This window comes from Podarcis melisellensis (genome assembly GCF_964234715.1).
Source record: "Podarcis melisellensis genome assembly, chromosome: 1".
Classification (NCBI taxonomy): Eukaryota; Metazoa; Chordata; class Lepidosauria; order Squamata; family Lacertidae; genus Podarcis; species Podarcis melisellensis.
The window spans coordinates 39,108,583-39,134,134 of record NC_138528.1 but is presented as its reverse complement, the minus strand read 5'-3'; the positions used below and the strand labels follow the sequence as shown (position 1 = coordinate 39,134,134).

Sequence of the window (25,552 nt, the reverse complement as noted above, 5' to 3'; positions counted from 1 at the left end):
TGGGGCAACCCACTTAGATGGGCAGGGTATAAATAGTAAAATTATTATTAGTAGTAAAATTGTTGTTGTTGAATAGGTGATCCCTATTTTCATTGGATAAATATTGGAGGGCATGCCATAATGTAAGACTATATATCTTTCTTCACCCTTCAGTTAGAAATATTCTACTTTCATATTTTCAGCAAAAGTAAATAAATATATATTTAAATACAGAATATTATGTTTTGTACGTTAAATAATCCCATTCTTTAAATAGGGATACAAAGTGTTATTTCTATTCCAACTCATATGAACAATAGCATTCTTTTGAGCATCAGAACTGGAATCCAAGTATTTTTAGCTTGCAGCAAACTATGTGCTTTGATCAAGCTATTTATGGGAGATTATAATTCTTATCCCATGTAGAAGTGATCTTTAAGAAACTTTTGAAAAACTGGATGTGCATAATAGTTGCAGAACAAATTGTAAATGAGCTTTTAAGTTATTGTAGCTACTATTGTGGGCCTAAAGAAATCAGAATTTTAAGAAGAATCAAACCAGGTGGGAGGGTAGCATTGACATGACTATGATGTTCTGTGCGCTATTAAAAAATAAGATTGCAAACCTTTAAAATAGGAACCTCTGTGTAGATTACAATAGATTGTATTATAATGGTCTCTGTGTAGATTACAATAGATTGTATTATAATGGTCTCTCTTCTTTCATTGCATATTATTTTTATTTTCTGAAACTGCTGCATCCAGAGTAGACAAGCTAACCTTTAAAATGATGTTCAGCTGTTCTTCAGTAGGTTTACTCAGAAGTAAGTCCCATTGGGCTGTTCACATGTAATTCTAAACCATGGTTTAATTGTTACTGCCAGAAAAGAGCCCAAGCAAAGTCTTGGGCTGGTGCGGTCCTTTCCACTTCTCTTCTCCCCATGCAACCAGGGAAAGAAGTTTAGAAGCTTGTTTCCACATCTGCTTAACTCAGACATAGGCAAACTCGGCCCTCCAGATGTTTTGGGACTACAGTTCCCATCATCCCTGACCACTGGTCCTGTTAGCTAGGGATCATGTGAGTTGTAGGCCAAAAACATGAGGAGGGCCAAGTTTGCCTATGCCTGGCTTAACTGCACTTTGTCGTTTAATTTAATCAATAAACTGCGGTTAACATTAACTAAGCCAACTTGAATCTAAAAAAGCAGAAAGAAGCTTCCATCCTCCTTCCTCTGGAAGAGCAAACAATCCCAAGACTTGCCTAGGCTCATTCATTTGATGCTAAACCATGGTTTGGCGTGATGTTCAAATTAGGCCACTCTACCTTCAGTGTGCCAGGATCCCTTTGCTTGACATTAAGGAAGTTCACATGAACATCAAGAAAAAAGATGGTTTTACTACTTTGTACAGGCAGCAAGTCGCAGCATCCCTGTATAAATGATAATAAGATAGGTAGGGATGGGGCTCATATATATCCTACAATACCAAATATTTGCTTAGCTGCTGTTCCTATTTAAAATCAGAGGAAAATACTGTACACAATGCCTGTGTTGTGGCATGTTTAGCCTTTGCATGACAGTTCATGTGTTCAGTTCCATTATTATCAGTCTTATTTTCTACTTGGATTTTGCTATACTGTATATATTGAGGTGGTGTGCAGAATATGTTAGCTCATATATCTCCTTTTGTAAACTGATGATCATCGGCTTTCGTCCCCTTGCTGTCATTCCAGAATGCACTTCCATTTACTTCACACTTATTTTCCTCCTAATCTATTGATATAGATCTGTGGCTTCGTTTTAATGGCTGGTTCGTTAGATGGTATAACACATGTGGAATTTTAAGCTGCACTTGAGGAAAGTTGGGGAAGTAGAGGTTAAGGTTTATTACAGCTGTCAAGTCTGGAAAATTAGGACTATATACCAACTGTGTGCAGAACTTATACTTTTTTCTTGGGCTGTGTACAAGCTCTGTAGCTACCTTCTCATTCTTGGGCAATCGTTAATATACAGTAACAAGATGTTTTTTTAAAATATACAACCACAATGCAGACAGGCATTTTATACATGCTTAGGAACTTGCAAACACCAGTTGAACGTTTTTTTCTTCCCCTGCCTCCCCACCCACCTTTGAACATCCCACCAAAATCCCGAATTACAAACTAGTTTGAAACTTCTGAGTTTCAAAAGTTGGCATATGGCATGAAAGCTGCTATTGAGGAAATGAAAGTTGTAAATTCCAAGTTCTAGAGTTTGTAGTCATTTTATGCTATAGAAATGTGCTATTTTCAAACATTAAGATATTCAGAATTGAGCACTTCATGATTGTACAAAAACTGCCTCACAGTATTTAGACAATTAATCTGTTAGGTTAGGAACAAAGGAAGCTGCATTATACTAGGTCAGACTATTTACCTTTCAAGTCCACGATGGCATTAATATTGAACTAGTATACTAAAAATGCATGTATTTTAATTAAATATTTTATACTGTATCATGATCCTACTTTTCAGATGATATGGTTTGTCAAGGAAAACAAAGCAGAATTGAGTAATAGAAAATTCCACATTTTGAACTTTCGTGGACTTATTTGTAATAAAAAGTCTTTTAATGGATCATAACGAAGGCAGGTGTGCAGGCAGAATGCTAAAGCTGCAAAAACAAAAAGCAACCCCAAATACTGAGCAAACTCAGCTTTATCGCCTAAGGGATGTAATATGACATAACAGCGCCAGTATTGACTTTTCATTTGCAACCTCTTGACAGCCGAAGCTTTTGTGAGGAAGGGATTTCAAAGACAATAAGCAAACTTTGGGGCAGGGGGTAAAGTTTGCATTCCTTCATTTACAGATATGACAGAAAAATGTACTACTGTTTAAATCTATAAGCAAGGTGACAAGCTTCCATGGTGCTTGATTTCAAGCTTCAAGATAATTTTAATAGGAAACGAATTCTGATTAGCCTGTTTGCTTCACCTTTCTATATACCACTGTACTGAAAATGTTCTTATACACTCTCATCTCCTCTTCTTTTAATTGTCCACTTTGCTTTCTTTGATTCAGTTTTAAAATGCCATCATGGGGGAAAGCATTGCAAATCTAAGTAATTTAGGAGAAAATTATATAGGAGAATACCATTGCCACTGCTTTTGTTCAATAGCAAACGATTATGTTTTGAATATCAGTGATGCATATGCACTATCATGCAACATCACTGAGGTGTGAACATCAACCAAATTAGGAAACAGTGGTAATTTTGGCATCTGCTTAATTAATTTTTTTAAACACCTAAATGATTGAAAGCTATGAAAGTTTGTAATTTGCACAAATGCCCTTAGGTTTACAGACTTTTGTATGTTTGTACTGTATATTTGTGTACTGCATATACTGTGACCATCAGGCTGTATATATTTTAGTGTTTGGGTTGAACATTGCGTCCTTCCTAATAAGAGGCTATTGTGATATAATTACCTAATGAAATGCATTTATTTATTTCTAAAGGCAATCTAGTCAGTTAATATGTTAATAAAGACAACTGAACAAAAGGTAATAAGTGGGTCAGGCTCAGAAAGAATCGTGCATTGCTCACTCCTGCTTAAAGGAAAAGAAAAGCTCCTGGTGGAGCTTCTCCTACTTTCACCCCATCATTTTAAGAATTGCTTTGCCAATCCTTCACAGCAAATAGTAATTTTAAGTGGACCAACACAGAGCTCAGGTTGTGAGCACTCTATGGTAATAATAGAGTAGCTGTCCTCCCTGGAGTCAATAAGTCCAACAATAGAGCCATTTTTTCCCTCCTGCGAGTGAATCACTGCTGTTAGTCTGAATGACAGGATTGCTTATAGAAAGCAAGCCCTTCACCCATGCTGACCTTTTCTAGAGAATTTTGGGGCCAAGTAGTGTTTAAAGCTGTTCTAAGTAAACACTAGTTTTCTTAGGTGCTCTATATCAAGGGCAGACAATGGTTGAAATATTGATATCTGTTAAATATCTTGGCATTGTTGCAAAACTATTATAGCACACATTATTTGTAGATTAAACATGCCTACTTAAATGTTGGCATCTTTGTATTTTAGCATGAATTCTAGGGCTTATAAATGGTGCGTTCAAGAGGACTGGCCTGTGATAACGTGCACAACCACATTCAGTTACAGGACTAATGGGTGTACATTGGTGAGATGTGATGCAAAATTCATACTGGAAACCATTCTCTACCTACATTGCAGGAGAATGATGTGTCCTTGCAACACAAGTGCCATCTTGAGCAGAAATATTAGGAATACAGTGGTACCTCAGGCTACATACGCTTCAGGTTACATACGCTTCAGCTTACACACTCTGCTAACCCAGAAACAGTGCTTCAGGTTAAGAACTTTGCTTCAGCATAAGAACAGAAATCAGGCTCCGGCAGCGCGGTGGCAGCAGGAGGCCCCATTAGCTAAAGTGGTGCTTCAGGTTAAGAACAGTTTCAGGTTAAGAACAGACCTCTGGAACGAATTACTGTATTTTTTGCTCTATAAGACTCACTTTTTCCCTCCTAAAAAGTAAGGGGAAATGTGTGTGCGTCTTATGGAGTGAATGCAGGCTGCGCAGCTATCATAGAAGCCAGAACAACAAGAGGGATTGCTGCTTTCACTGCGCAGCGATCCCTCTTGCTGTTCTGGCTTCTGAGATTCAGAATATTTTTTTTCTTGTTTTCCTCCTCCAAAAACTGGGTGCGTCTTGTGGTCTGGTGCATCTTATAGAGCGAAAAATACGGTAAATACTTAACCTGAGGTACCACTGTATACAACTAAAACTAACAGCGCATTTACTGTTTAACCAGAAAAATATATCAGTTGTAAGTTGATGGCCAATAAAATGTGTAAAAAATAAAAGATATCCAACACTGAATTAACAACAAGTTGTCGTGTGGGATTCAGACATATGAGGGCCTCTGGTGTAGCATAATTATTAAAGTGCCTCTGTCGGTCCCTACTTCTATTTTGCTCTTTTAAATCCCTGTGGTTCAGAACATTAAATTTAGACAAAGGAAAGGATGTGCATACAGCTATGAGAAATCAGTGGGCACTCAAATAACGCTGAGTATAATTTTTCTGCAGGCCTGTGTAAAATGTGTTCAGGGACATAAAGAAATAAGAATCTTATTCCTGTTAAAGACCGCATACATTCAAAAAGACAATCTGGGGACAGCTCCACTGAACTCTGTGAGGCTTACTTTTGAGAAAGTATATAGGACTGCACTGATAAGTAGCCAGGAACATAAATGCACTTCACAGAATTCAAGCCTTATGTAATGTGGACTGCCAACAGGGGTTTGGGAGTCCGAACTGCTGTGAGAAGTTGCTACATGCAACTTCTACAGCAAACATTATGTAGATTGTTTTGACTAACAAGCTCTCCCAGTAAGTGGTGCACTCATGAAAATAAGTTAATGTTTTACACATTGTCACTTTATACTGACGGACTTAAAACTTGGGAAATAGAATTGACAAATATATTAGCAATAAATTAGTCTCTTGGGCATCCTCAAACACATTTCCACTGTGTTCTCTCCTCGTTGCTTTTCCTTTTAAAAAAAAAAATAATATTTCAATGTTGAGACAGTGCACAATTTTATATTTATATACATTTAAATGGTATAACAAATACAGAATTCTCCCACCCTCTGAATATGGTGGCCATTCCTGCATATCCCTCTCTTTCATCATTTTGAGCCAGCAGAATCATTCTCTGTTTGCAAAATTTATCTGTGCTGCCCTTTCCCCATTTTTTTATCATGTTGTACATTCGTTCTCTTATTTGTTTGTGTATTTAAAATCCTTTGGGACCACTTTTAAGTCCAAGCCCTCAAAAGGTGGTCTCCATCATATAAAGAATCACAATATTTAAAAAATAAAATATAACCACCATAGAATACTAAACAGAAATACAGAAGAAGGATACCAAGCAGAAATGCAGAAGCATTAAGAATCCATAACAATAAAATAGCAGTAGAACAACTGTACTAATAAATAGCTACAATTTGGAACAATAACATTAAAGCAAAATAATTCAGAACTAGGTCAATTAATACCAGCAAAATATACCATATTTTTCCGTGTATAAGACTAGTCCCCCCCCCCAATGTCAAAAATTAGGGGGCATCTTATACATGGATACATCTCTCCTCATTTTCTTAAATCTGAGTCCCCCCAACATAGGGTGCATCTTATAAATAGGGGCATCTTATAGACGAAAAAATACGGTACTTATCGATAAAAAGCTATGTGAGGAAAGCCTTTTGTCTGTGTAGTTCTCAGCAGATTATAGATACTCACTGACAGGGTCTATCCCACTGTGGCTTTAGAGCTCAGAAGTCAACAGTCAACATGATTTTCTCACTGCACCAGCTGCAGGAGAAATGCCTGGAGCAGAGACACCCTTGTACACCACCTTCATAGATCTGATGGACGGCACCATCCAGTATGACGGTTCATCCTCAAATGCCTTTCCGATAAAGAGCGGTGTGAAACAGGGCTGTGTTCTCACCCCAACTTTCTTTGGCATATTCTTCTCCCTGTTGTTCTCCTATGCCTTCAGCTCGACAGAAGACAGTATGTACTTCCATTCGAGAAGCGATGGGGTCTGTTCAACCTGGCACATCTTCATGCCATGGCAAAAGTGTGGTGGGTTATTATCTGAGAGATGTTGTTTGCAGATGATGCAACCTTGACCGTGAACTCTGAGGAATAACTGAGGCTAGATCCATTATCTCTAGAATATATTACAGCTGGTGTATTTGTTTAAGTTAATAAAAGGAACTCCTAGCTACCACTGCCACCTGTAACAGATGGCGCAGTGATGATGTCACCCAGCAATGTCATGTAGATACTCAAAGGCATAGAGCAGAATAGAGACCTGAGTCACCCTGTAAGTGGAAGGCCACAGATTGGAACAAAAATATCCCCAGCACCACCTTCTGAGGTCAACGCTCCAATATTCCTCTTCCACATACCCATTTCCCAATGTAACTCACCTACTAGGATGACCAAAGTTGTTTCTGTTCCAAACTCAGGCCTGAAACTGGATTGAATGGTTCTAAATAATTAGTGTACTCCAGAAATCACTAGGTAGTGGTAGTTATCCCAAATCACTGGCTCCAAAATAGGTTTCTTCAATAAAGTCTTCACTTTTTAGGACATTGAAGATCACACACTCTTTTAGCTAGGCATTGACCATCTCAATAATCCAATACTCTATCCTAGCCACAGCCAATTCAGGATGCAAAGGAGCGCCATTCCCACTTGAAAAACTCTCTTGGTTTTTCATCTGTATCCAATCATATTCACTACGTGTCTTCCACCATTTGCAATTTAGCTGTGGACCCAAACATTTAATTGCCCTCAGCTCCTCATAATATTAAGGAGTCAGCATGCCTCTACAGCTGGATTGAGGAGGTTTGGGAGAAATGGATATTGATGGCCTCAGGCATCCCCTTATTTATTGCAGAGACCAAGGTCTCAGTAGTACCAATGGCTTCAGGAAAATCTCCAAGAGACCTCAAAAAACTGTCTGGATTCATTAGTCTTCAGGAATCAACCATCAGAACCAGTTCTCCATCCCAGAAGAAGAAGAAGAAGAAGAAGAAGAAGAAGAAGAAGAAGAAGAAGAAGAGGAGGAGTTTGGATTTGATACCCCGCCTTTCACTCCCCTTCAGGAGTCTCAAAGCGGCTAACATTCTCCTTTCCCTTCCTCCCCCACAACAAAGAAGTTACAGGTAACCTGTAGGTCAAACACGATCAGGTCAAGCATGAATCAAGTAATGATCTGACCATGACAATGTAGTCTTTATTGGCTTCCTCCATGCATGGATCATTCCCCCCCCCTTCCACTGCAGAAAATCAAGTCCAAATTGTATCCTGCTAAATTTATCCTGTCCAGATAACTTGAGACAGTCCTGTGGTTGCTATGGAGGTCATGAAATTTTCAGATGCTCCCCAAAAAGAGCCTCAGCATGCATATTAAAGCTCCCAGGACCACCAACCTCAGAGTCCTCAATCGTGTTTGAGACTATCTGCTGATACTTCAGACAGGGATATAGTTAGGCACTGATGTGGATAGTATACCAATGGAATTCCATCCTGTCTCATGTCCCCAACATCAGGTACAGACAGGGACGCGGACTTATAAAAAATATTGGGGGGGCCTGGGAAAGCTCATGAATAATAAATAAGCTCATGAATATGCAAATAAAGTGGCGCCGCCTCCTCGTGAGCGAATAGGGGAGAGCGTGCTGCGCCTATTAATCAGCTCCAAAGGAAATTGGGTGGAGCTTTTGCTCGGGAGGGAGGGCAGGAGGCATGCAGCCCGCCCCTCCCTGTGCATTTTGGGCTGGGGGAGGGGCGGCGATGGCGCTCTGCTGGAGGGGCGCCGGAGATTATTGGGGGGCGGAGCCCCCCCAAACGAATTTTTGAGGGGGCTCAGGCCCCCTCAAGCCCCATGGAGTCGGCGCCTATGGGTACAGATATTCAGAATTGGCAGATTGTTGAGTAGGCTGCCTGGCCAATGAGGTTCAATCCTTATAGAGCAAGACTGTCCCTTCTTGCCGCTCATGTTGTGTTTGGTGCTGTACCTGCTTACCTGGTTTACATATTCTATTTGCCACCTTGTTTGTATGTAGGGCAAGAAGTCAATCTCATTTACAGTATTTGACATTGTGCATTATATCCTATATTACCCTCTATACAACTTTAACTTTAAGTCAGCAGCAAAAAGGCTGAGCATGATCTCTTTAGGTTAGATCACCTCTGCTTATATAATTAAATTAATGTGACTGGTTAGCACTGGTAGTGAGGTAGGTAGATTTGTGTTTGCATCTGAACAGCTGAATTTGGGCATCGGCTCAAGAATATGTGGTAGGTTCAGGGCGCAAGAAGTTTACCTATCTTCAAACAGCAGCACTGGCAGAATAAACAGGTGATCAAGAGATCTTTGTATGACAGAGATAGTAATACCTGTTTGTTAATCCCTATACAAACTATACATTTACAGCAATTCTGTGCATGTCTACTTAGAAGTAAATCCCATTGAATTCTTTTAACACTGACTTCTGAGTAAACATGTTTAGGATTGCACTGTAAGTGTACCAGCTTTCCTTCTGCCAATTGCTCTTTGTTGTATTTGTTTTGCATTTTCAGGAATCAAGGAGATGATGTATTTCCTGAATCTTTCAGGAAACGTGGTGACATATTCCACTTACTAGACTCTCTCAGGCTAGAATTTACTAGGATTAAAGCAGATGTGGCATTACTGGATTCTGCTAAGCCTCTGGTGATTTATAAAGATATAAAATATATATTTTATGATTACGATGATGCTAAAAATTTTGTGGATAATAATATAGTTGCACTGAAAAGAGCAGAGAATAGAACAACTACTGAAGATACAAGAGGAGGAGAAACAAATCCCCCTTTGCCAGCTGATCTAACTCTTACGTTCGCAAAGGATTTTTAAATTTTTCAGTGAGATAAATCTTTGCATTCCTTTGCATTTCCTTTTTAATGCATTGCAATTTAATTCAGTATAACTTATTAACTGGTATGGTTGTTGTTTATACAGTGGTACCTCTGGTTAAGAACTTAGTTCGTTCCAGAGGTCCGTTCTTAACCTGAAACTGTTCTTAACCTGAAGCACCACTTCAGCTAATGGGGCCTCCTGCTGCTGCCATGCCACCGCCGCACGATTTCTGTTCTTATCCTGAAGCAAAGTTCTTAACCCGAGGTGCTACTTCAGGGTTAGCGGAGTCTATAACTTGAAGCAACTGTAACCTGAAGTGTCTGTAACCCGAGTACCACTGTATATCACCTTTTAGTCCAAAGGCTCCCAAAACTGCCTTATTCAGATACCATGCTTGAGATGGTGTATTTTTATGTCTTCACTCTATAATATTTAAGGTATTGAAGCAATCCTATACACACTTGCCTAGATGTAAGCCCCAGGTGTAAGCCCTAGGTATAGGACTTATTTCTATGTAAGCATACTTAGGATTGCCCTGTGAGTACTCTATCAATATAAATTGCACATGATCCCAATTCAGGTATAGTAATGCACAATAACCAGTGACCTAGGAGGGGAAACCTACCCCCACAAAAATACATATCCAATCAAACAAGTTATGAACGAGCATTATGATGCACATACCAGTGCACCCCAAACATAAACAGAAACACATTGGCTGAGTGGAAACCTGCTCCTGCATTTCATTTGTGTTAAAAAACAAAAATAGTGGACAGAATCCAAAAAGACTCACAGAAATGGCTTGTTAGCCCAGTGCAATTTTTAATTTACAAACTCTGAGCAATTTACCACTGCCCCCCACCCCCTGCCCAGCATTTCACAACCTCTCAGTTTTGAAAACAGTTTTCCAATGCAGAGTGAAGGGTTCCTGTTCAACAAAAATGTATATAGCCTGTTTGGTTCACTGAGCATTTTTCACAAATACTTACCAATGTTTCTGTATACGTTTTCACAGTTATTGCTAAAATAGTTCACCCAAATTTACTTGTAATGCTTCTGATCATGAACCCTACCTTTTGCTTTACTTTTTGCTTTGACTCAGAAAAAAAAATACTAAATTCTACTTTTACTCTTGTTTTAAAGTCAAATTTCAGTAGAATCAGCAAATGGTGCATTATTTCATATCATGGGTCAGAGTTCTTATAACTGCTATAACTTTCAAAGCTGTAGCTTTTAATGCAAAGTTTCTCTAGTGGTTTCCACTAACTTTATCTTTTTGTCATTTCTGTTGTTGTCGCTGTTGTTATTTCACATATACATAGGGTATGCTAGTGTACAAAGCATTAGCCTGTAGGGCTGGGCAGTTAGCCCTAAATAACTTCTGGAGGAATGTCTTCTCTTATATCAACGTGGCTGGGTATTAGGATCAACTGTGGCTCCACCACCTCCTTGTGACATCACTACCTAGCAAAGTTTTAGAGACAACAGCACATGAGAGAGTCTTTCTATGTGATAGCCTATGCAGTGCCATCCTCTCTAAGCTACATCTTGCAGTGAAATGATATGCTTTTCATTGACAGATGAAGAGGCACCCCTTTGCCCCTAGACCTTTTAGGGGAGGAGGAACTGGTTTAATTGAATATGGTCACCTCCTTCCTTGAGATGTTATTTAATGTGGTTTTAAATTATTTTTATATCTTTTTGCTGTTGTGTATTTTAGATCTGTATATTTCTTTACGTACCATGCCCTGCAACTGTGTGATGAAGGGCAGATAGTAAATGCAATCAATAAATGGCTTTATTGCAGATGATGGGTCATTGAATGAGACAGTCAGTAATATTTAATGGTAGTCATACTCAGAGCAGACCCACTGAAATCAATAGATTTAAGTTACTTAAGTGAATTTATTTCTATATGTCTACTATGAATATGACTAGCACCATGGGCGTAGCCAGGATTTTTGTTAGGGGGGCAGGACTTTTGTTGGGGTGACAGAACCTCAGTTTGCTATGTATTTTTATTGATTGTTATAGATTTAGGGGGACAGCTGCCCCTCCTTGCCCCCCCACACTGAGAGCCAGTGTGGTGTAGTGGTTAAGAGCGGTAGTCTCGTAATCTGGGGAACCAGGTTCGCGTCTTCGCTCCTCCACATGCAGCTGCTGGGTGACCTTGGGCTAGTCACACTTCTTTGAAGTCTCTCAGCCCCACTCACTTCACAGAGTGTTTGTTGTGGGGGAGGAAGGGGAAAGGAGAATGTTAGCCGCTTTGAGACTCCTTAAAGGGAGTGAAAGGCGGGATATCAAATCCAAACTCTTCTTCTTCTTGGCTACGCCCATGTCTAGCACCTGATGTCACACAACAGCTTACTAATGCTACCTGAACCATACATAGCAGAGGTGAGATTTGAACCATAGGCTTCCTAATTCATAGCTCAGTCTACACTATGCTACACTACTTCTTGTGAACCTGGTGATTTGTTTCTGGTGATGAATCAACACTATATTTTGCGGAGCATAAATGAAGTAAAGGGGATCTATGCAAGACAAATATTACTGCTTTATTTCAGGTTAAGTGACCAAGATTTCTAAATAAATGAGGGGACTTACTGGCACTCAGAAGACTCAGGGAACAATAATTGAGTGGTTGGTGGAGGTAAACATCTACTGACCTCAAGAGTTGATGGCTTTCCCAAAGGAGATGCAAAATTGGCAGATATCAAAGGATATCTCAGATACTAATGGGGTGCTCTAATATGCATAGAGTTACATCGCCTGCAAAGTCTTTCCCATTAATTTCAGTGGAGGGGAAACTCTCCAGTGAAGCAAGGGGTAGAACCTCTATGCATAAGAGTTCCATGTGACTTTTCTACCATAGTGACAATTCCTTACTGCTGGGGACCAGACTAAGTTCTGGTGAACACTGCAAAGAATTATACTGAATTGCCTTTTGGGGGCTTAACCCACTGCTATACTTAAATTATTTTTCTGCCTTCTTTTGAAACAAATAAGATATCTAAGACTGAAAAGGATAACATGCACATACGCATCTGAAAAATTGTCACACGTTGAGAAATCATTATGGCTGTTATATCTCTTTGTTTACCTGTCTAGTCTTCCTAAAACTTTTCCCTTCATCTCTAGGAAAGTAAATAGGTTGTCCCTATAGTTGTTCATTTGTAGGATTAGATCCAGACTACTTAGACCCATGGAAATAAATGACACTTAAGTTAGTCATGATCCATATATATATATGTGTGTGTGTGTGTGTGTGTGTGTGTGTGTGTGTGTGGTTTGTGTCCAACTTCTCTGCAATGCTCAATTCTGTAACTTTAAAATCCGTGGCTTTAAAAATCAAGAACAGCCAATAAAGATATTAAGAGCCCGATTCCTATAAAGAAATTTCTTTAAATAGTGCTCTTTAACTTCTAGAGGAGAAAGAGGATCACTCAGCACCTCATAAAAGGTGATCTGTTTCTTAAACCAGCTGACCCTAAGGGGTCAAGCCAGGTCATAGTTTCAATATTTTTATTGTATTGAAACCAACTCCTTATAAAGTTCTTTCCCCCAATAATCCTTAATAAATCAATTCTGTATCATTACCTGCTTGTGGCTGCTAGTATATTAACCATGTCCCTAAACCAGCATGAACACCTTGAAGATCAATACACGTCAATTTTTCAGCATGGAGTTCCTTTTTGTTGGTGTTGGCGATAGATTTGAAAGACTTGGGGATGTTCATAACAAATTTCACTGAGTTGACAGGCAGGTAAAATATATATTTCCATGCCTTAATCCTTTTGCCTTCAGATTTGAAGATTTTAATAGCTATGGAAAAATGCACAAGCATGGTCAAGACAGGACAGTGGATACAAAAAGCATAGTTTACTTAGGGCAAAATTTGCTGTCAGGAAAATGGAGCATAGCTTCTGAACTCAAGAACCAGCAGTGCATGTGCAGGTTGGATGTAGATGGTTGCTACAATAAGACTTCTTTCATACAGGTGTGTTTATGCCCCAGGCTTGCTGGCCACAGTCCATTCCATTTACAGAAGCTGAATTAAACAATAACTACCGCATTGCAAAAAGAAGAAGGGGGGAGGGAAAGGTGAGCGTCAAAGGAGATGCCTGAGAGCTTTGTTAGGGCCAAGAAAAACCCTGTTGCAGTTGTCAGAGCTTGTTGATGTTGCAGAGAACGGCACTTTTTTTTTTCTCCTGGATTTTGTGGTTCTGCCTTAGGAAAGAAAGTAAAATAGAACGGAAGAACAAAGTCCTACTCTATAAATCAGCAGCTGCTCCTTGCCAGATCAAAGGAGTGACATTTTTGCTCCTGGACTACTTGTCCACTTTAGGTGCTTGACAGACAGCTAACAGCTGGCCTGCTATACAGCATAGGAGAATTGGGCTACATCTTCTTCAGAGTAGATGACAAGCTAATCAGAGATACATATAATACAAGACATGCAAGAGCACCTTGATCTCTTCAAATGTATCTAGCAGGTTGTTTCTAAGCATGCTTACACATGTGCTTACACTTGGGAAAAGTTATTACTAAGCTTATTTTCCTCTGAAAGTGCTTTTAAATTTCATCATAAATACCAAAAAGCAAACAGATACTAGCTTTGAAAATGAATATCCCTTCGTAATTGTTTATATAAAACATTCAAAAACCTAATCTGGTTTGGAATAAGCACAATTGCCAATAATTTGCCTAAATGCTACAAAAATATGGGTTTCCGCCCCCAGAAATTTAAGCTATGACAGCAACATAAATGGTTGAGTGGTCAGTTTAAGAATTATATGAAAGGTCTCTGTTTTATGCAGTGGTTATTCCAATGTACATAACCTCAAAATAAGAGGTTACAAATTTGCAAAAGCTGTACTTAGTGCCTCTATAAAATGTATGTATACAGACCTGGAATTTTAACATCAGCAGTAAAACTTTCAAAGTAATTCGGTTTCTAGTTGATTCTCATCTGCAATAAATCATGTGCAGGATGAGGCAATATACTACAACATGTCTATTGATTTAGCATTTTATCTTTAAGATGTGAATAGCTAAGGAACTCTTTCTGTTTGTCTCCTCCCTTCCTTTCAAGTACCTATGAAAGATCTCTCTTACAGTGTGATAAATAACTGCTTATGAATAATCTAATGGCATTATAGAAAGGAAGCAGACATCACTTTGGAAAACATGACCTGCTGAGATGTTTTGTTATGTGGCATCAGATGTGATTACATTCACAGAATAGTGTTTATTACCATTCAGATTTCCAGGGGAAATAAAAAATAATTTTCTACATAGGTTAAAAATTCTTGAAAGCTCATAACGAAAATCGGTGTCTGTCAATGTCTTTCTGTAGTAGCAATTCTTTATTACACTTAATATTAGGAGATTTATTTATTTCTGCAACTGGTTATTTATTCACTGTGGGGATTCACAGTATATTTATAATCCGGGATGGTGGATTATTCCATTATATTATTATAATTTTAATGCAAAATGGACTTGTACTGTTCAGTCTTATAGCTATATAAGGCTGCAATTGTATTCATACTTTCCTGGGAACAATCACCAGTAAACACAGCGGGACTTACTTTTGAGTAGACACATGTAGCATTGTGCTGTTCAGGGTTTTTTAAATCGCCAGAAAATAAAAAAGAAGCACCTATACATTAAAGAGCTATCAGAATTCCACAGCATGTTATAGTTAGACAATTTATTAGCAGTATTTGTCTTAAAAGTCTTTCGTTTGAGACAGAGTATATGGCACATATATGTTCCTGATAAAACTGGGACACTAATATAACAGCATAATCCTATACATGTCTACTCAGAAGTAAGCCCCACTGAATTCAGTAAGATTCCCAGGTAAATTTATATAGGACTATAGCCTAAAGATTTAATCTAGTGCACATTGATTTGGGATTAAATCCTATTAAATAGTGGGATTACGTCCAAGTAAATAATGTGTAGGGTTCTGCTGTACATCATATTTCCAGGAATTGTTTCACCTAACTTCATTGAGTCCTACACAGAACCCTATAGTTTGGCTCCATCTCATGGCTTCCTAGTATATATGTTGGCAGAGGTCACTGGGAACCTCTCTATCTGGTGTTGTGAGTGAACATATAGGTACAAGAGATGCAGGAAAAGGACTTGAAAAATGCATAGAGCTGGACCAAATTTTGAGAGGCAAATGTGCATTTTCTTTTCCACATTTTAACATTGCTGACAGAAATTCAGATTTGGAGTTTAAAATTTCATTTTAAAAAACAAGGTAGCATTTCGGCACTCAGCATATGCCTTTCAATGGTTTCCTGATGCAAATATGTAGGAATGTATCCATGTTTGAATCTTGGCCAAAAGAGCAAAAAAAAAAAAAAAGCTAGGGGAGTGGTTTTGCCAAGTCCGTATGTTTTGTGTAAATTTCATTTTAGCTGTGTACACTAAGCTAACTATAGCTCAGTTCTCTGAATCCTAAACCTGGCCCTTGCTACATGAAGCTGATTACATTTTGTTGGTTTGTTTCAAAAAATGATATTCTTCTTTTCACTTTGTGAATCAAAGTTTTATGTCTCTCTTGTAGGAAATGTATACATTTTGTGTCTCACAATTTCCATTGCAGTGGGAGGGCAGGGTTACTGCATTATGTGTGGGGTGGGGGGGTTACTGCTTTTGTCTGTTATTATGATACATATTTTTGTATTGCAAATTAATAATAATAATAATAATAATAATAATAATAATAATAATAATAATTAATAGCCCACTCCAAGAGCACATGGAGGCTTTAAATACCTAGGAATACCTCTCACATCTGATATTAAACATTTAGGCTGAAGGAACTATACAAATATTTATAAAAGCATGCAACAGGATTAAAAATGGAAGCATATTAACCCAAGCTCGCTCGGATGCATTGCAGTAAAAATGTCGATATTGCCTACATTCTCATATCTTTTTCAGATATATACCAGTCCCATTCTTCCCTCTTCACTAAAATAAGGCAAAATTAACTCAATTATATAGGAACAGGTCCAAGGGAAGCTTAGGAATGCTCAATTTAGGACTGTACTATGTTTCCCTATTAGAAACTCCTTAGTGCACCAAAAGTACTTCAAAGGGACTCCCTGGAACTGCCAGTGATGACTTTGAAAATGCACTCCTAGCACCAATCAGTTGATTGACACTAAAAGCAGGTTATCAAATAAAGTTGCCATTGATCAGTGGTTCTGGCAACCTGCTTTGTACTATGATAGGTAGCTATTGACAGGTGGGCAATTCTGTCCATTTGTCAACATTGACCCATAAGAAGTGGGAAATAGCCTGATAAAGAGTTCTTGTGAACTCAAAAGTTTGCACACAATTTTATTACATTTTGGTTGGTATAATAAAAGTATTGCCAAAATAGGAATTTTGGAACTTTGTAGTGCTTTAGAACAAAACCAAAAAAACTCCACCCTAAACAAATGATGTTTTTGTAGGCATACTATCACAGGGGATACTAGTATCTTCTTTAGTGCAGGCACTACAGAAGTATGGAAGAAGAAGAAGAAGAAGAAGAAGAAGAAGAAGAAGAAGAAGAAGAAGAAGAAGAAGAAGAAGAAGAAGTAGTTGTTGTTGTTGTTTTGCATTGACCATCTGTGGTATCATAAGACACTTTAGTACCATAAGAGAGTATAGTGCCCATCTAGTCATGAATCAGTCGTTGCCATTGTTAAGGTATCCTAATCTTTTTTTGAATGCCCACAAAATTTTCAGTAAAAAGTGTTTCAAGTAAATGAAATCTTCTAACTTTCTCTGACTTTTAAGTATTCTTTACTTAATAGCCTTTTGGACTGGTTTGTAGCCAAGTGATTTAAAGCAGCTTTAAATATACGAACAGAAAGAATGCCGTGTAGCCTGGTATGGCACAGTCGTCCTAAAGAAATATGTGTATCATCCTTTGTTATAAAACTATATACATGGAAATGGATACCTACCGTAATTCTATTGAGAGAAAAGAATGAAATGAACTGAGATTAGTAGATTTCAGCCAGGAAAAAGAAATGTGTGTTTAATAATTAAGGATTGTTTGAAAGGTATAAAATACACTGTATACTGTAAATTAAACTAAAACCGTTAATTTAATATTTTGTATTCCAGTACTATTCCAGAAAAGCCTCTTCTGTAGGCCACTCAAAAATCACACATTTAGGGCCAAGCTACACATGTTGTTAATTCTGTAAATAAATAGTTGCTGCTGCTGTAGCCCCCAAGCAAGATCGAAGAGAATGGTAAAGAGGAAGGCAGGGGGTTAATTCCCACAGTACCAATGAAAAAAATAACTCCTCCCAAGTTGTTTGTATTATTGGGAGGGAAACTTGGCGTTATTCTGAGTCACTGGAAAGATGTGACATAGATATCTTTCATACGCAAAGCCCTGTGTCCAAAGAGCCATGTTCAACCAGTTCTGCATGCTGGGCTAGTTTTTTTTCAAATCGTGCACCCATTCCACACTCCTTTTGCAAATAATGATACTTAAAAAAAGAAGAAGAATTGGGATACGGTATTGAGAGTTGTTATTCAAAAGAAATGCCCCCCCCCAAGGCATACCCAAATTTCTTTAAGTATGTCTAAGGGTAGCTCTTTGGATGCACCCAAAATATTCATCCAGGTTTTTAAAACTTCACAATGTGAAATTATACAGTTCACTTAAAATGAACAAGGCATATACCTCAATGTGCTTGCATTCAGCAGGGGAAGCTGCATGTAGAATGTTGTTCAACTTTGCACACCGATTGAAATGTGGCTAGTTAGGACCATGATTCTCTTCCTGGTGACCACCTTTTCCTAGTTGCTTAAACAGAATAAAGGATGCAATGTTTGCCCCCCAAGCTCTTCACACATTATAGAAACAAAAGTCCAGGAGAAATAGATCCTGCTGGGTGTAGGAGAGTGATACCCTGCACCACTCTCGTGTTCTCTGGCCTGTGTAGAGAACTTAAGGGAAGGGAAGGGGTCAGCCTCTCAACTTCATACCAGGCTTTGGAGATTGATACTGCTTTCAAATCCTGGAGTGTGCAGACGACTTGGGGAAGAGGTGGTGTCTCTGGAAACCACAAATAATGATTGACCAACCAAGGCCAGCCCAATTATGTGGACTCTTGGCTTGGAGAATGCATGAATAGTACCTGTCCGGCAATCATTCCTAAGGTTTCTTCAATACCAGGCACCATACACAAGCAGATTCAGCCCCAAGTATTCCTTTTTAGTACAAGAAATATTTGGTTGCCTGTTCTAAAATACATAAAGGGACGCAGGTGGTGCTGTGGGTTAAACCACAGAGCCTAGGACTTGCCGATCAGAAGGTCAGCAGTTCGAATCCCCGTGACGGGGTGAGCTCCCGTTGCTCAGTCCCTGCTCCTGCCAACCTAGCAGTTCAAAAGCACGTCAAAGTGCAAGTAGATAAATAGGGACCGCTCCGGTGGGAAGGTAAATGGCGTTTCCGTGTCCTGCTCTGGTTCACCAGAAGCAGCTTAGTCATGCTGGCCACATGACCTGGAAGCTGTACGCCGGCTCCCTCGGCCAATAAAGCGAGATGAGCGCCGCAACCCCAGAGTTGGTCACGACTGGACCTAATGGTCAGGGGTCCCTTTACCTTTACCTTTCTAAAATACATGCTGTGTAGCCACTATGGCTTCATAGAATGCACAATATTCATGACTACTGTGAAGGGAAACCTCCACTAGTAACACTACTATCATTACAAATATGTGCCAAAAGAAGAGAGATTAAATTTCATGTTTGTGTTTCAGAAGAAGCAAATCAACTGAACTAGACAGTCCTGGAATTTGTCAGTTATAGATGCAATAAATATATGAGTTTTAGTTTCCTGAAGTGAAAATTGCATATTTCCTGTAGTAGATAGGGTGTTGGGGGAGTGGGCCCCTAGGATTTACATGTTTCAAAGTGCCATAATACCCTGCAAATATAATAACACATAGACAAATATCTATGAACGTTTAACAGATTTACTCTATGCCATGTTAAGCGCATCAGAACAATATATGGTTTGCAAATGCTTAAGCCTGTCAAAATATTACCAAGTAGCCATAATAGCTCATGCCAAATGCTGTTCATCAGCTTGGATTCTGCATGAAAAGAAATTCACATGAAATTGAATATTTGGTACCTGGAAAAGAACTCTGGGAATCTCAATTTTCATTTTAGAAAGTGTGTGTACAGTATTTCAACAAGTAGCTTAGGGTCTATTTAATTATTTTCTTTTGCATAGCAGAGTCATCAAATGATGTTAGCCTGACATTTTGTGAAATAAGTTGTTTTTGACAAAGAGCTCACCATAGGTTACCATAGCAAGATGACCAAGGGTCAGTGTGGCTACATAGGTATAGAAAACTGTTGGGTGCTATATTGGGCACAGAAGATTTCATTGGAACTTTTCAGCATCAAGTGCATCGATCTCACAACGGTATTCTTATTTATTGTACTCAAAAGTAAGTTCCATTGAAGACTGGGATTTATTTCTGAAAAAACATACATAGGATTGTGGTATAAATGAATGTGGAAGCACAATTCCCCAAATAATGTAAATGAAAATGCCTTATATTTATAATTACTAGAAATGTGAAAACCATACACGCTTCCTTTCTTTTCGCCATGGTAATGTGTGGTTTTATGGCACAAGATCACCATGCAAGACTGTTCCCAGACACAGCTGCATTAATTTGTATGAGTCAGTTGGAGTATTGGGCAAATGCCCAACCTTCTATGTTTCTAAGAGAAAGATTCAGAAATCAGCTCACAGACTGCCTTTATTCAATATTCAATATAGTTCAACACAATGTTCAAATTATGTCAAGGCACCAAGGAAAACCAATGGGGCATAGGCAAAGCAACCATGGTAAATGTGTTTAGGGGTGTTAAACCTACTCAAGGTAGAACCATTGAAATTAAAGGACCTATCTTAGTTAGGTTTATTAATTTCAATAGATGTACTCTGAGTAAAAGTTAGTTGAATCCCACTCTAGGATTACAGTCCAGGAATAACTGTTTTACTTATGTGAGTGAATCTGTTTATAACCAAATGTGGCAAAGAAATTTATGTTCTAGCTTCACTTACAAATGGAGTGTGGTGGGGTAAGAGCTCATGAAGATTGGGCACACAAAGGTTTCACATATAATTCAGAAGTTTTTCTATTCAAATCTATGATATCTTTAAAATAAAATACTACAGTTCTTTCCTCATGCACTATGACCATTTAAATTTTATCATAAGTGTTTTGCTGAAAAATAGGGTGACTTTTTAATAAAAAATGGATTTGATTCAATTTGAAAATGATTAAATTTCTCAGCAGGACCCATGTCATATGTACATTCCAAATTTTGAAATGTCAGTTGGCCAAAGATTAATTTTTCCATTAAAAGTGAACAAATTTGGATTTGTTTTGCATGCTTAAGTCATGCCAGCCCTCTACTGAAAATGTCAGTGCCATACAGTGAGCTGGAACAAAAACCTGAGGAAAAATGCTTCTTACATATTGTGAATGAATTATCACCATTTTCGCACACTACTATTCATGAACAAAAAATAATCCTTTCCCTCTTTTAGTGCTGGAAAATGAATATCTCCAAAGGCTCCACTTGAATTAAAACTAGGGGGCAATGGAAAAGGAATTCAGAAAATGCCATGTATAAGTTTCTGATTAGTATCTAATGATGGTAATGGTTAAAAGTAATAACCCTTTTGAAGGCTATTCAGTGGCTCATGAACAATTAAGTTGTTGATCTTAATTCAAATTTTAGTAAATCAAAGGGGGGAAATCACTTATTGTGGAAAATGGGCTGAGAGATCCTTCTGTTCTTCATATAGGCCAGCTTTTGTTTCTACTTCTATACTTACTTGGATGTGATTTCTTAAGATCCTTTTTGGGATTCATATTATCCATTACAGACATTGAACACCATTCCTAGGACTCATCACTCATAGCTGTCAAGTTTTCACCAGATCCACTTGCAACAATTTCATTGGTGTGAATGCCTGTAGCACAATCAGCATTCATTCTGACCATAGCACTTCCAAGCATCATTACACATAATGTTGGCATCTACTGTACACTTCTTTCTGCAGTGCCATTACTGCTGATTTCTACAGCCATGTCATCAAAGGACAGCTGCAAGTGGTGTCTACTGTACCTAAGGCTGTGTGATAGGATACCTATCGTACCACCAGCAATGCAGCATTTCTGTTCTGCTTAAAAGTAGGCAGCAAATATGGTCAAATTCTCTGAGTGGTACATAGGAAGAACATGAGTCTCAATGGTGGGAAGAAACAAATCTCCAATGGCAGATCAGCTTTTAAAGACTTCTTCCCCATGTGACATTTTCCTGTTAAGCATCTTAACTACTTTTCTGAATTTTAATAATACTGGAGAGGGATACATGACTGTTGGTGTAGGGGAAATAGAGGGTGCAATACATCAGTGCCCTTTATCATAGTACCAACCTGTACAATTGTGCTATTTTCTCCTCTTGGGGTGAGAATTATTTTTTAGTTTTATTTTTTTATGGATTGCCAGTACACCTCTGATGTCCTTTGAAACTAGATCAAGCCATGAGTTCTTCCAAGTGGAACCTTTGATTCTCTCACCATTTCATCCAGCTCTTTAGTTCAATATTATTAAACATTGTTAATACCTGGGATCCTTTTATCCTGGATCACTGGATTCTCACTTTTACTTTCACTTGACACTTTTACTCCTTTCACCATTTCCTTGAATTACCACTTCAACATCTGTTCTTCAACAAGCAGCAGGTATTCTTTTTCAGAATGGAGAAATAAAATTATTCCCAGAATCATCTATGGTTACTTCAGTAGACTACTTATTCATGTTTGCAGGGTATCACCTTCATCTAAGCCACCAAGTTCTAGTTGGCTTCATTGGTGATCATCCCATGTCTTTTAGCTGGGTTTGAGTTATGTCCATAGACCAGGCATAGGCAAATTTGGCCCTCCAGATGTTTTGGGACTACAACTCCCATCATCCCTGACCACTAGTCCTGTTAGCTAGGGATGATGGGAGTTGTAGTCCCAAAAATATGTGAACTAGGGCGCATTTCTCATGTTGGCATTAGAAGACATCTAGAACATTGTCTTCCTCCTAAAACCAGCCACTCAAGGCAGAATGACAATTTCCTGAGCCCGGAAGCTTCTGTGGGCTTCTTTTCAGGTTCCCTGGTTCGTACAGCACTTTTGGTGACTGCAGTATTAAAATGTTTGTTGTTTGGAGGCAAGTGGCTTTTGTTCTGCATCTTGTGGAATCATCTCCCTCCCTGGAACTTTGAATACCCCCTTCCAGATGACTTGTACCCCCAGGGGGGCCTGCCTCAAATTTGAGAACCACTGACCTAGGTCTTCCACTGTTTCCTCAAAAAATATCTGTTAAATCAATTAGCAGCTCTCACGCAGATAAATTCTGGGCCAGTCCGTCCCCCCTCTGTGTGTGTGTGTGTGTGTTGGTGTGTTACATTTTAGGAAATGTGTGACTGGCACATGCACATAATACACAAGTGCCGAGCAGATTTTCAAAATCCTCTTCCCAAGTTTCTGTCCTGTTGACCTGTTGAATTAATTAACATTAGCCCCACAGGCTAGAGTTTTTAATTGTGTATGTTCATAAAAGCCAGTTTTGTATCCCTTTGGTCAAAGGATTATGAATTGTCCAAGTCTTCTGTATTGTTGTGTAAACTCCCTTTAAAAAAAAAAATCTTAAAGAGGATGCCCCCCCTTTTTAAATTAATGTATACATTCTGATGAGTTTCCAAAGATATGACCTTTAGGTGAACCCCTTTAACCTTCCCCTTAATTATTTGTTTGAAGACAGTGTAGTGTTCTCCTGCTGAGAATGAAGAACCATAATGCATTGCAGTCCTGTGAGTAAGGGAGTGTTGTAAGGAAGTGGAAAGGGACATAAATAAGGAGACCACCAGATGTAAATAATAAAAAGTGGTTGGAGCTGAAATAAAAACTGAAAAAGCAATTTAATTTACCTTATGAGTGGCTAGGTTGAAGAAAGCAAGGGTCAGCAAGGCTCAAAGTGGAGGAGAATCTGTTGTGTGTTACCAATCCAAGTACAGTACATGCTTGTTTCATTCCTTAAACCTTGCCATCTGCATACATCATTAGAAGCTCATTGAAGAGAAAACAGTCTTATCAGGCTTTTCTGCTAATCTCTGTTGGCGTTAACTTCAGCTGATAAAAGGCATGCTAGCTGCAGAAGGCTCAGGTCAGTCCCTGTTTGGTCAGTGTAGCAACATTACTGGAAAGCAGCTAAGCAAATTAAGCCCTATCAAAGACCTTTGTCTTGGAGGACAGAAATATGCCTTGAATTCACAGTGTTATGTTAGGAATATAGCCTCAGTGACAGAAATCACTATTGCCTAGAGGAGCAAGTTATAAAAACAGTCTTAAATGCCTAGCATTTGCTTTTGACTAATTATAAGGCAGTGTATTATTTTTTTTTTTTACAATGGGTGTATTTAAATAGTGAGCAATGTGTAAACAAAAAGATGTAAAGTAGCCTATGTAGTCTTTTGAGCATTTATGCATCATCTACTAAATGACATTCCCACTAGCTTACAATGAGAAGAGTTGATTTCAAAGGTGTCTATTACTGTAAAGTGGACTTAACCTGGAAGAAGAGCAGTGACTATGTCCAAACCCCAAATGATAGATTCTAATACCTTGCAAACTTTTAATAATCATGGGTTTTATATGAAGCTCACTGAAATCGTTATTAATTTATATGATACAAATAAGCTAAGTTTGAGGCGATGGGTATGTTTAGAATACTGTATCAGGAATCGCTAATGATCATTAGCAGTTCTTAAGGGTCATTTAGCTGAGGAATGAATGACAATACTGGACAAACCCTGAACGTAACTACTAATGTTCTCTAAAAACACAGAGAATGGAGATAAAAACAATAGAGATCAAAACAAGTGGGTCTTGTGAATTATAGAAAATGGCCTTAACTAAACTGTGCAATTAAGAAACATTTTTTTGGGGGGGGAGGAATCATTTCACTGGGGTTAGTTTGAACAAGATTATCTGATGTGGGTTGTTATGCATTAACTTAATGGGGAAATATGCAAGCACTTATTTTTGGATTACCCACAAAATTAAATCCAGGCTTCCCTTGCCAAATAATGGGCTTTACCTAGCATTCAGATGACTCGGACACTGCTTTACTTATGGTACCTGATTGGAGAAGAAGTTATTTTGGGCCTAATAATAAACACATGTACCTGCAATTCCCTCTTTCTATCAAGTTGAAAGGTGCCCCGGTTTATGGTTGGATGTTGCCTTATGCTCTCTGCCCTGGGTGTCCCACTCTTGGTTGAAAAGGTCGCCCCCAGCTGGCACTGACCTCCAAATGACCCTTGACTTTACAGGCTTAAACTGCAGGAGTTGTAGAAGAGCAGAAGTTCTTTCTGGGCCAGCACTTATTGCTGCTGTGCTGGTGATAAAACTTCAGACAGCCTAATTGATGGCTTTGCTGACCTAACAATACCTTGTGAAAGCACAGAATAGCAAAGCCTGGTCCTCATTTATGGACAGCTGCAATGGCAGCTGAATTGCCTAGGACAAAAAATAAAAATAAAATATTCCACAATCCTTTAACTGGGTTTTTAGATGGCCAGATAATCTTGCTTTTGAAGTAAAATCAAGTGTTAAATTGTGCATATTTTTATGTGTGATTCATTATTTCCTGACGAGTAGTTTTCTAACCTGGAATGTTGTTTTTGTTTTTAATGCGGTTTTCTGTACTGCAACCCTGCCATGAGGAAGAAAGTGGGGGTCTAATAAAAGATTTTTTTTTTTTAAAGTACAGCACTAAACAGACAATCAGATTTCTATACTTTGTGTTCTGTTTCAGGTTTATTAATGCCAGAAGAAGAATAGTACAGCCTATGATTGACCAGTCAAATCGAGCAGGCAAGTTCCAAGTAGTATCTGTATTCAAGTCCCACAGGCACAAATCCTCATCAAGTTATTCTTCAGGAATCCCTTCACCTG

General features: G+C 38.6%; 1 protein-coding gene across 12 annotated transcripts in view; it reads left to right on the top strand.

Annotated features, from left to right (window-relative positions):
* The window catches only part of MEIS2 (Meis homeobox 2), a 226,301-nt gene that overhangs the window by 194,350 nt on the left and 6,399 nt on the right, over window positions 1-25,552 (top strand). For all 12 annotated transcript variants that reach the window (XM_081886952.1, XM_081886946.1, XM_081886951.1 and 9 more), the window contains one exon: window positions 25,413-25,471. In XM_081886952.1, coding sequence (XP_081743078.1) covers window positions 25,413-25,471 — 59 coding nt within the window. The remainder of the gene's footprint in view (window positions 1-25,412; window positions 25,472-25,552) is intronic.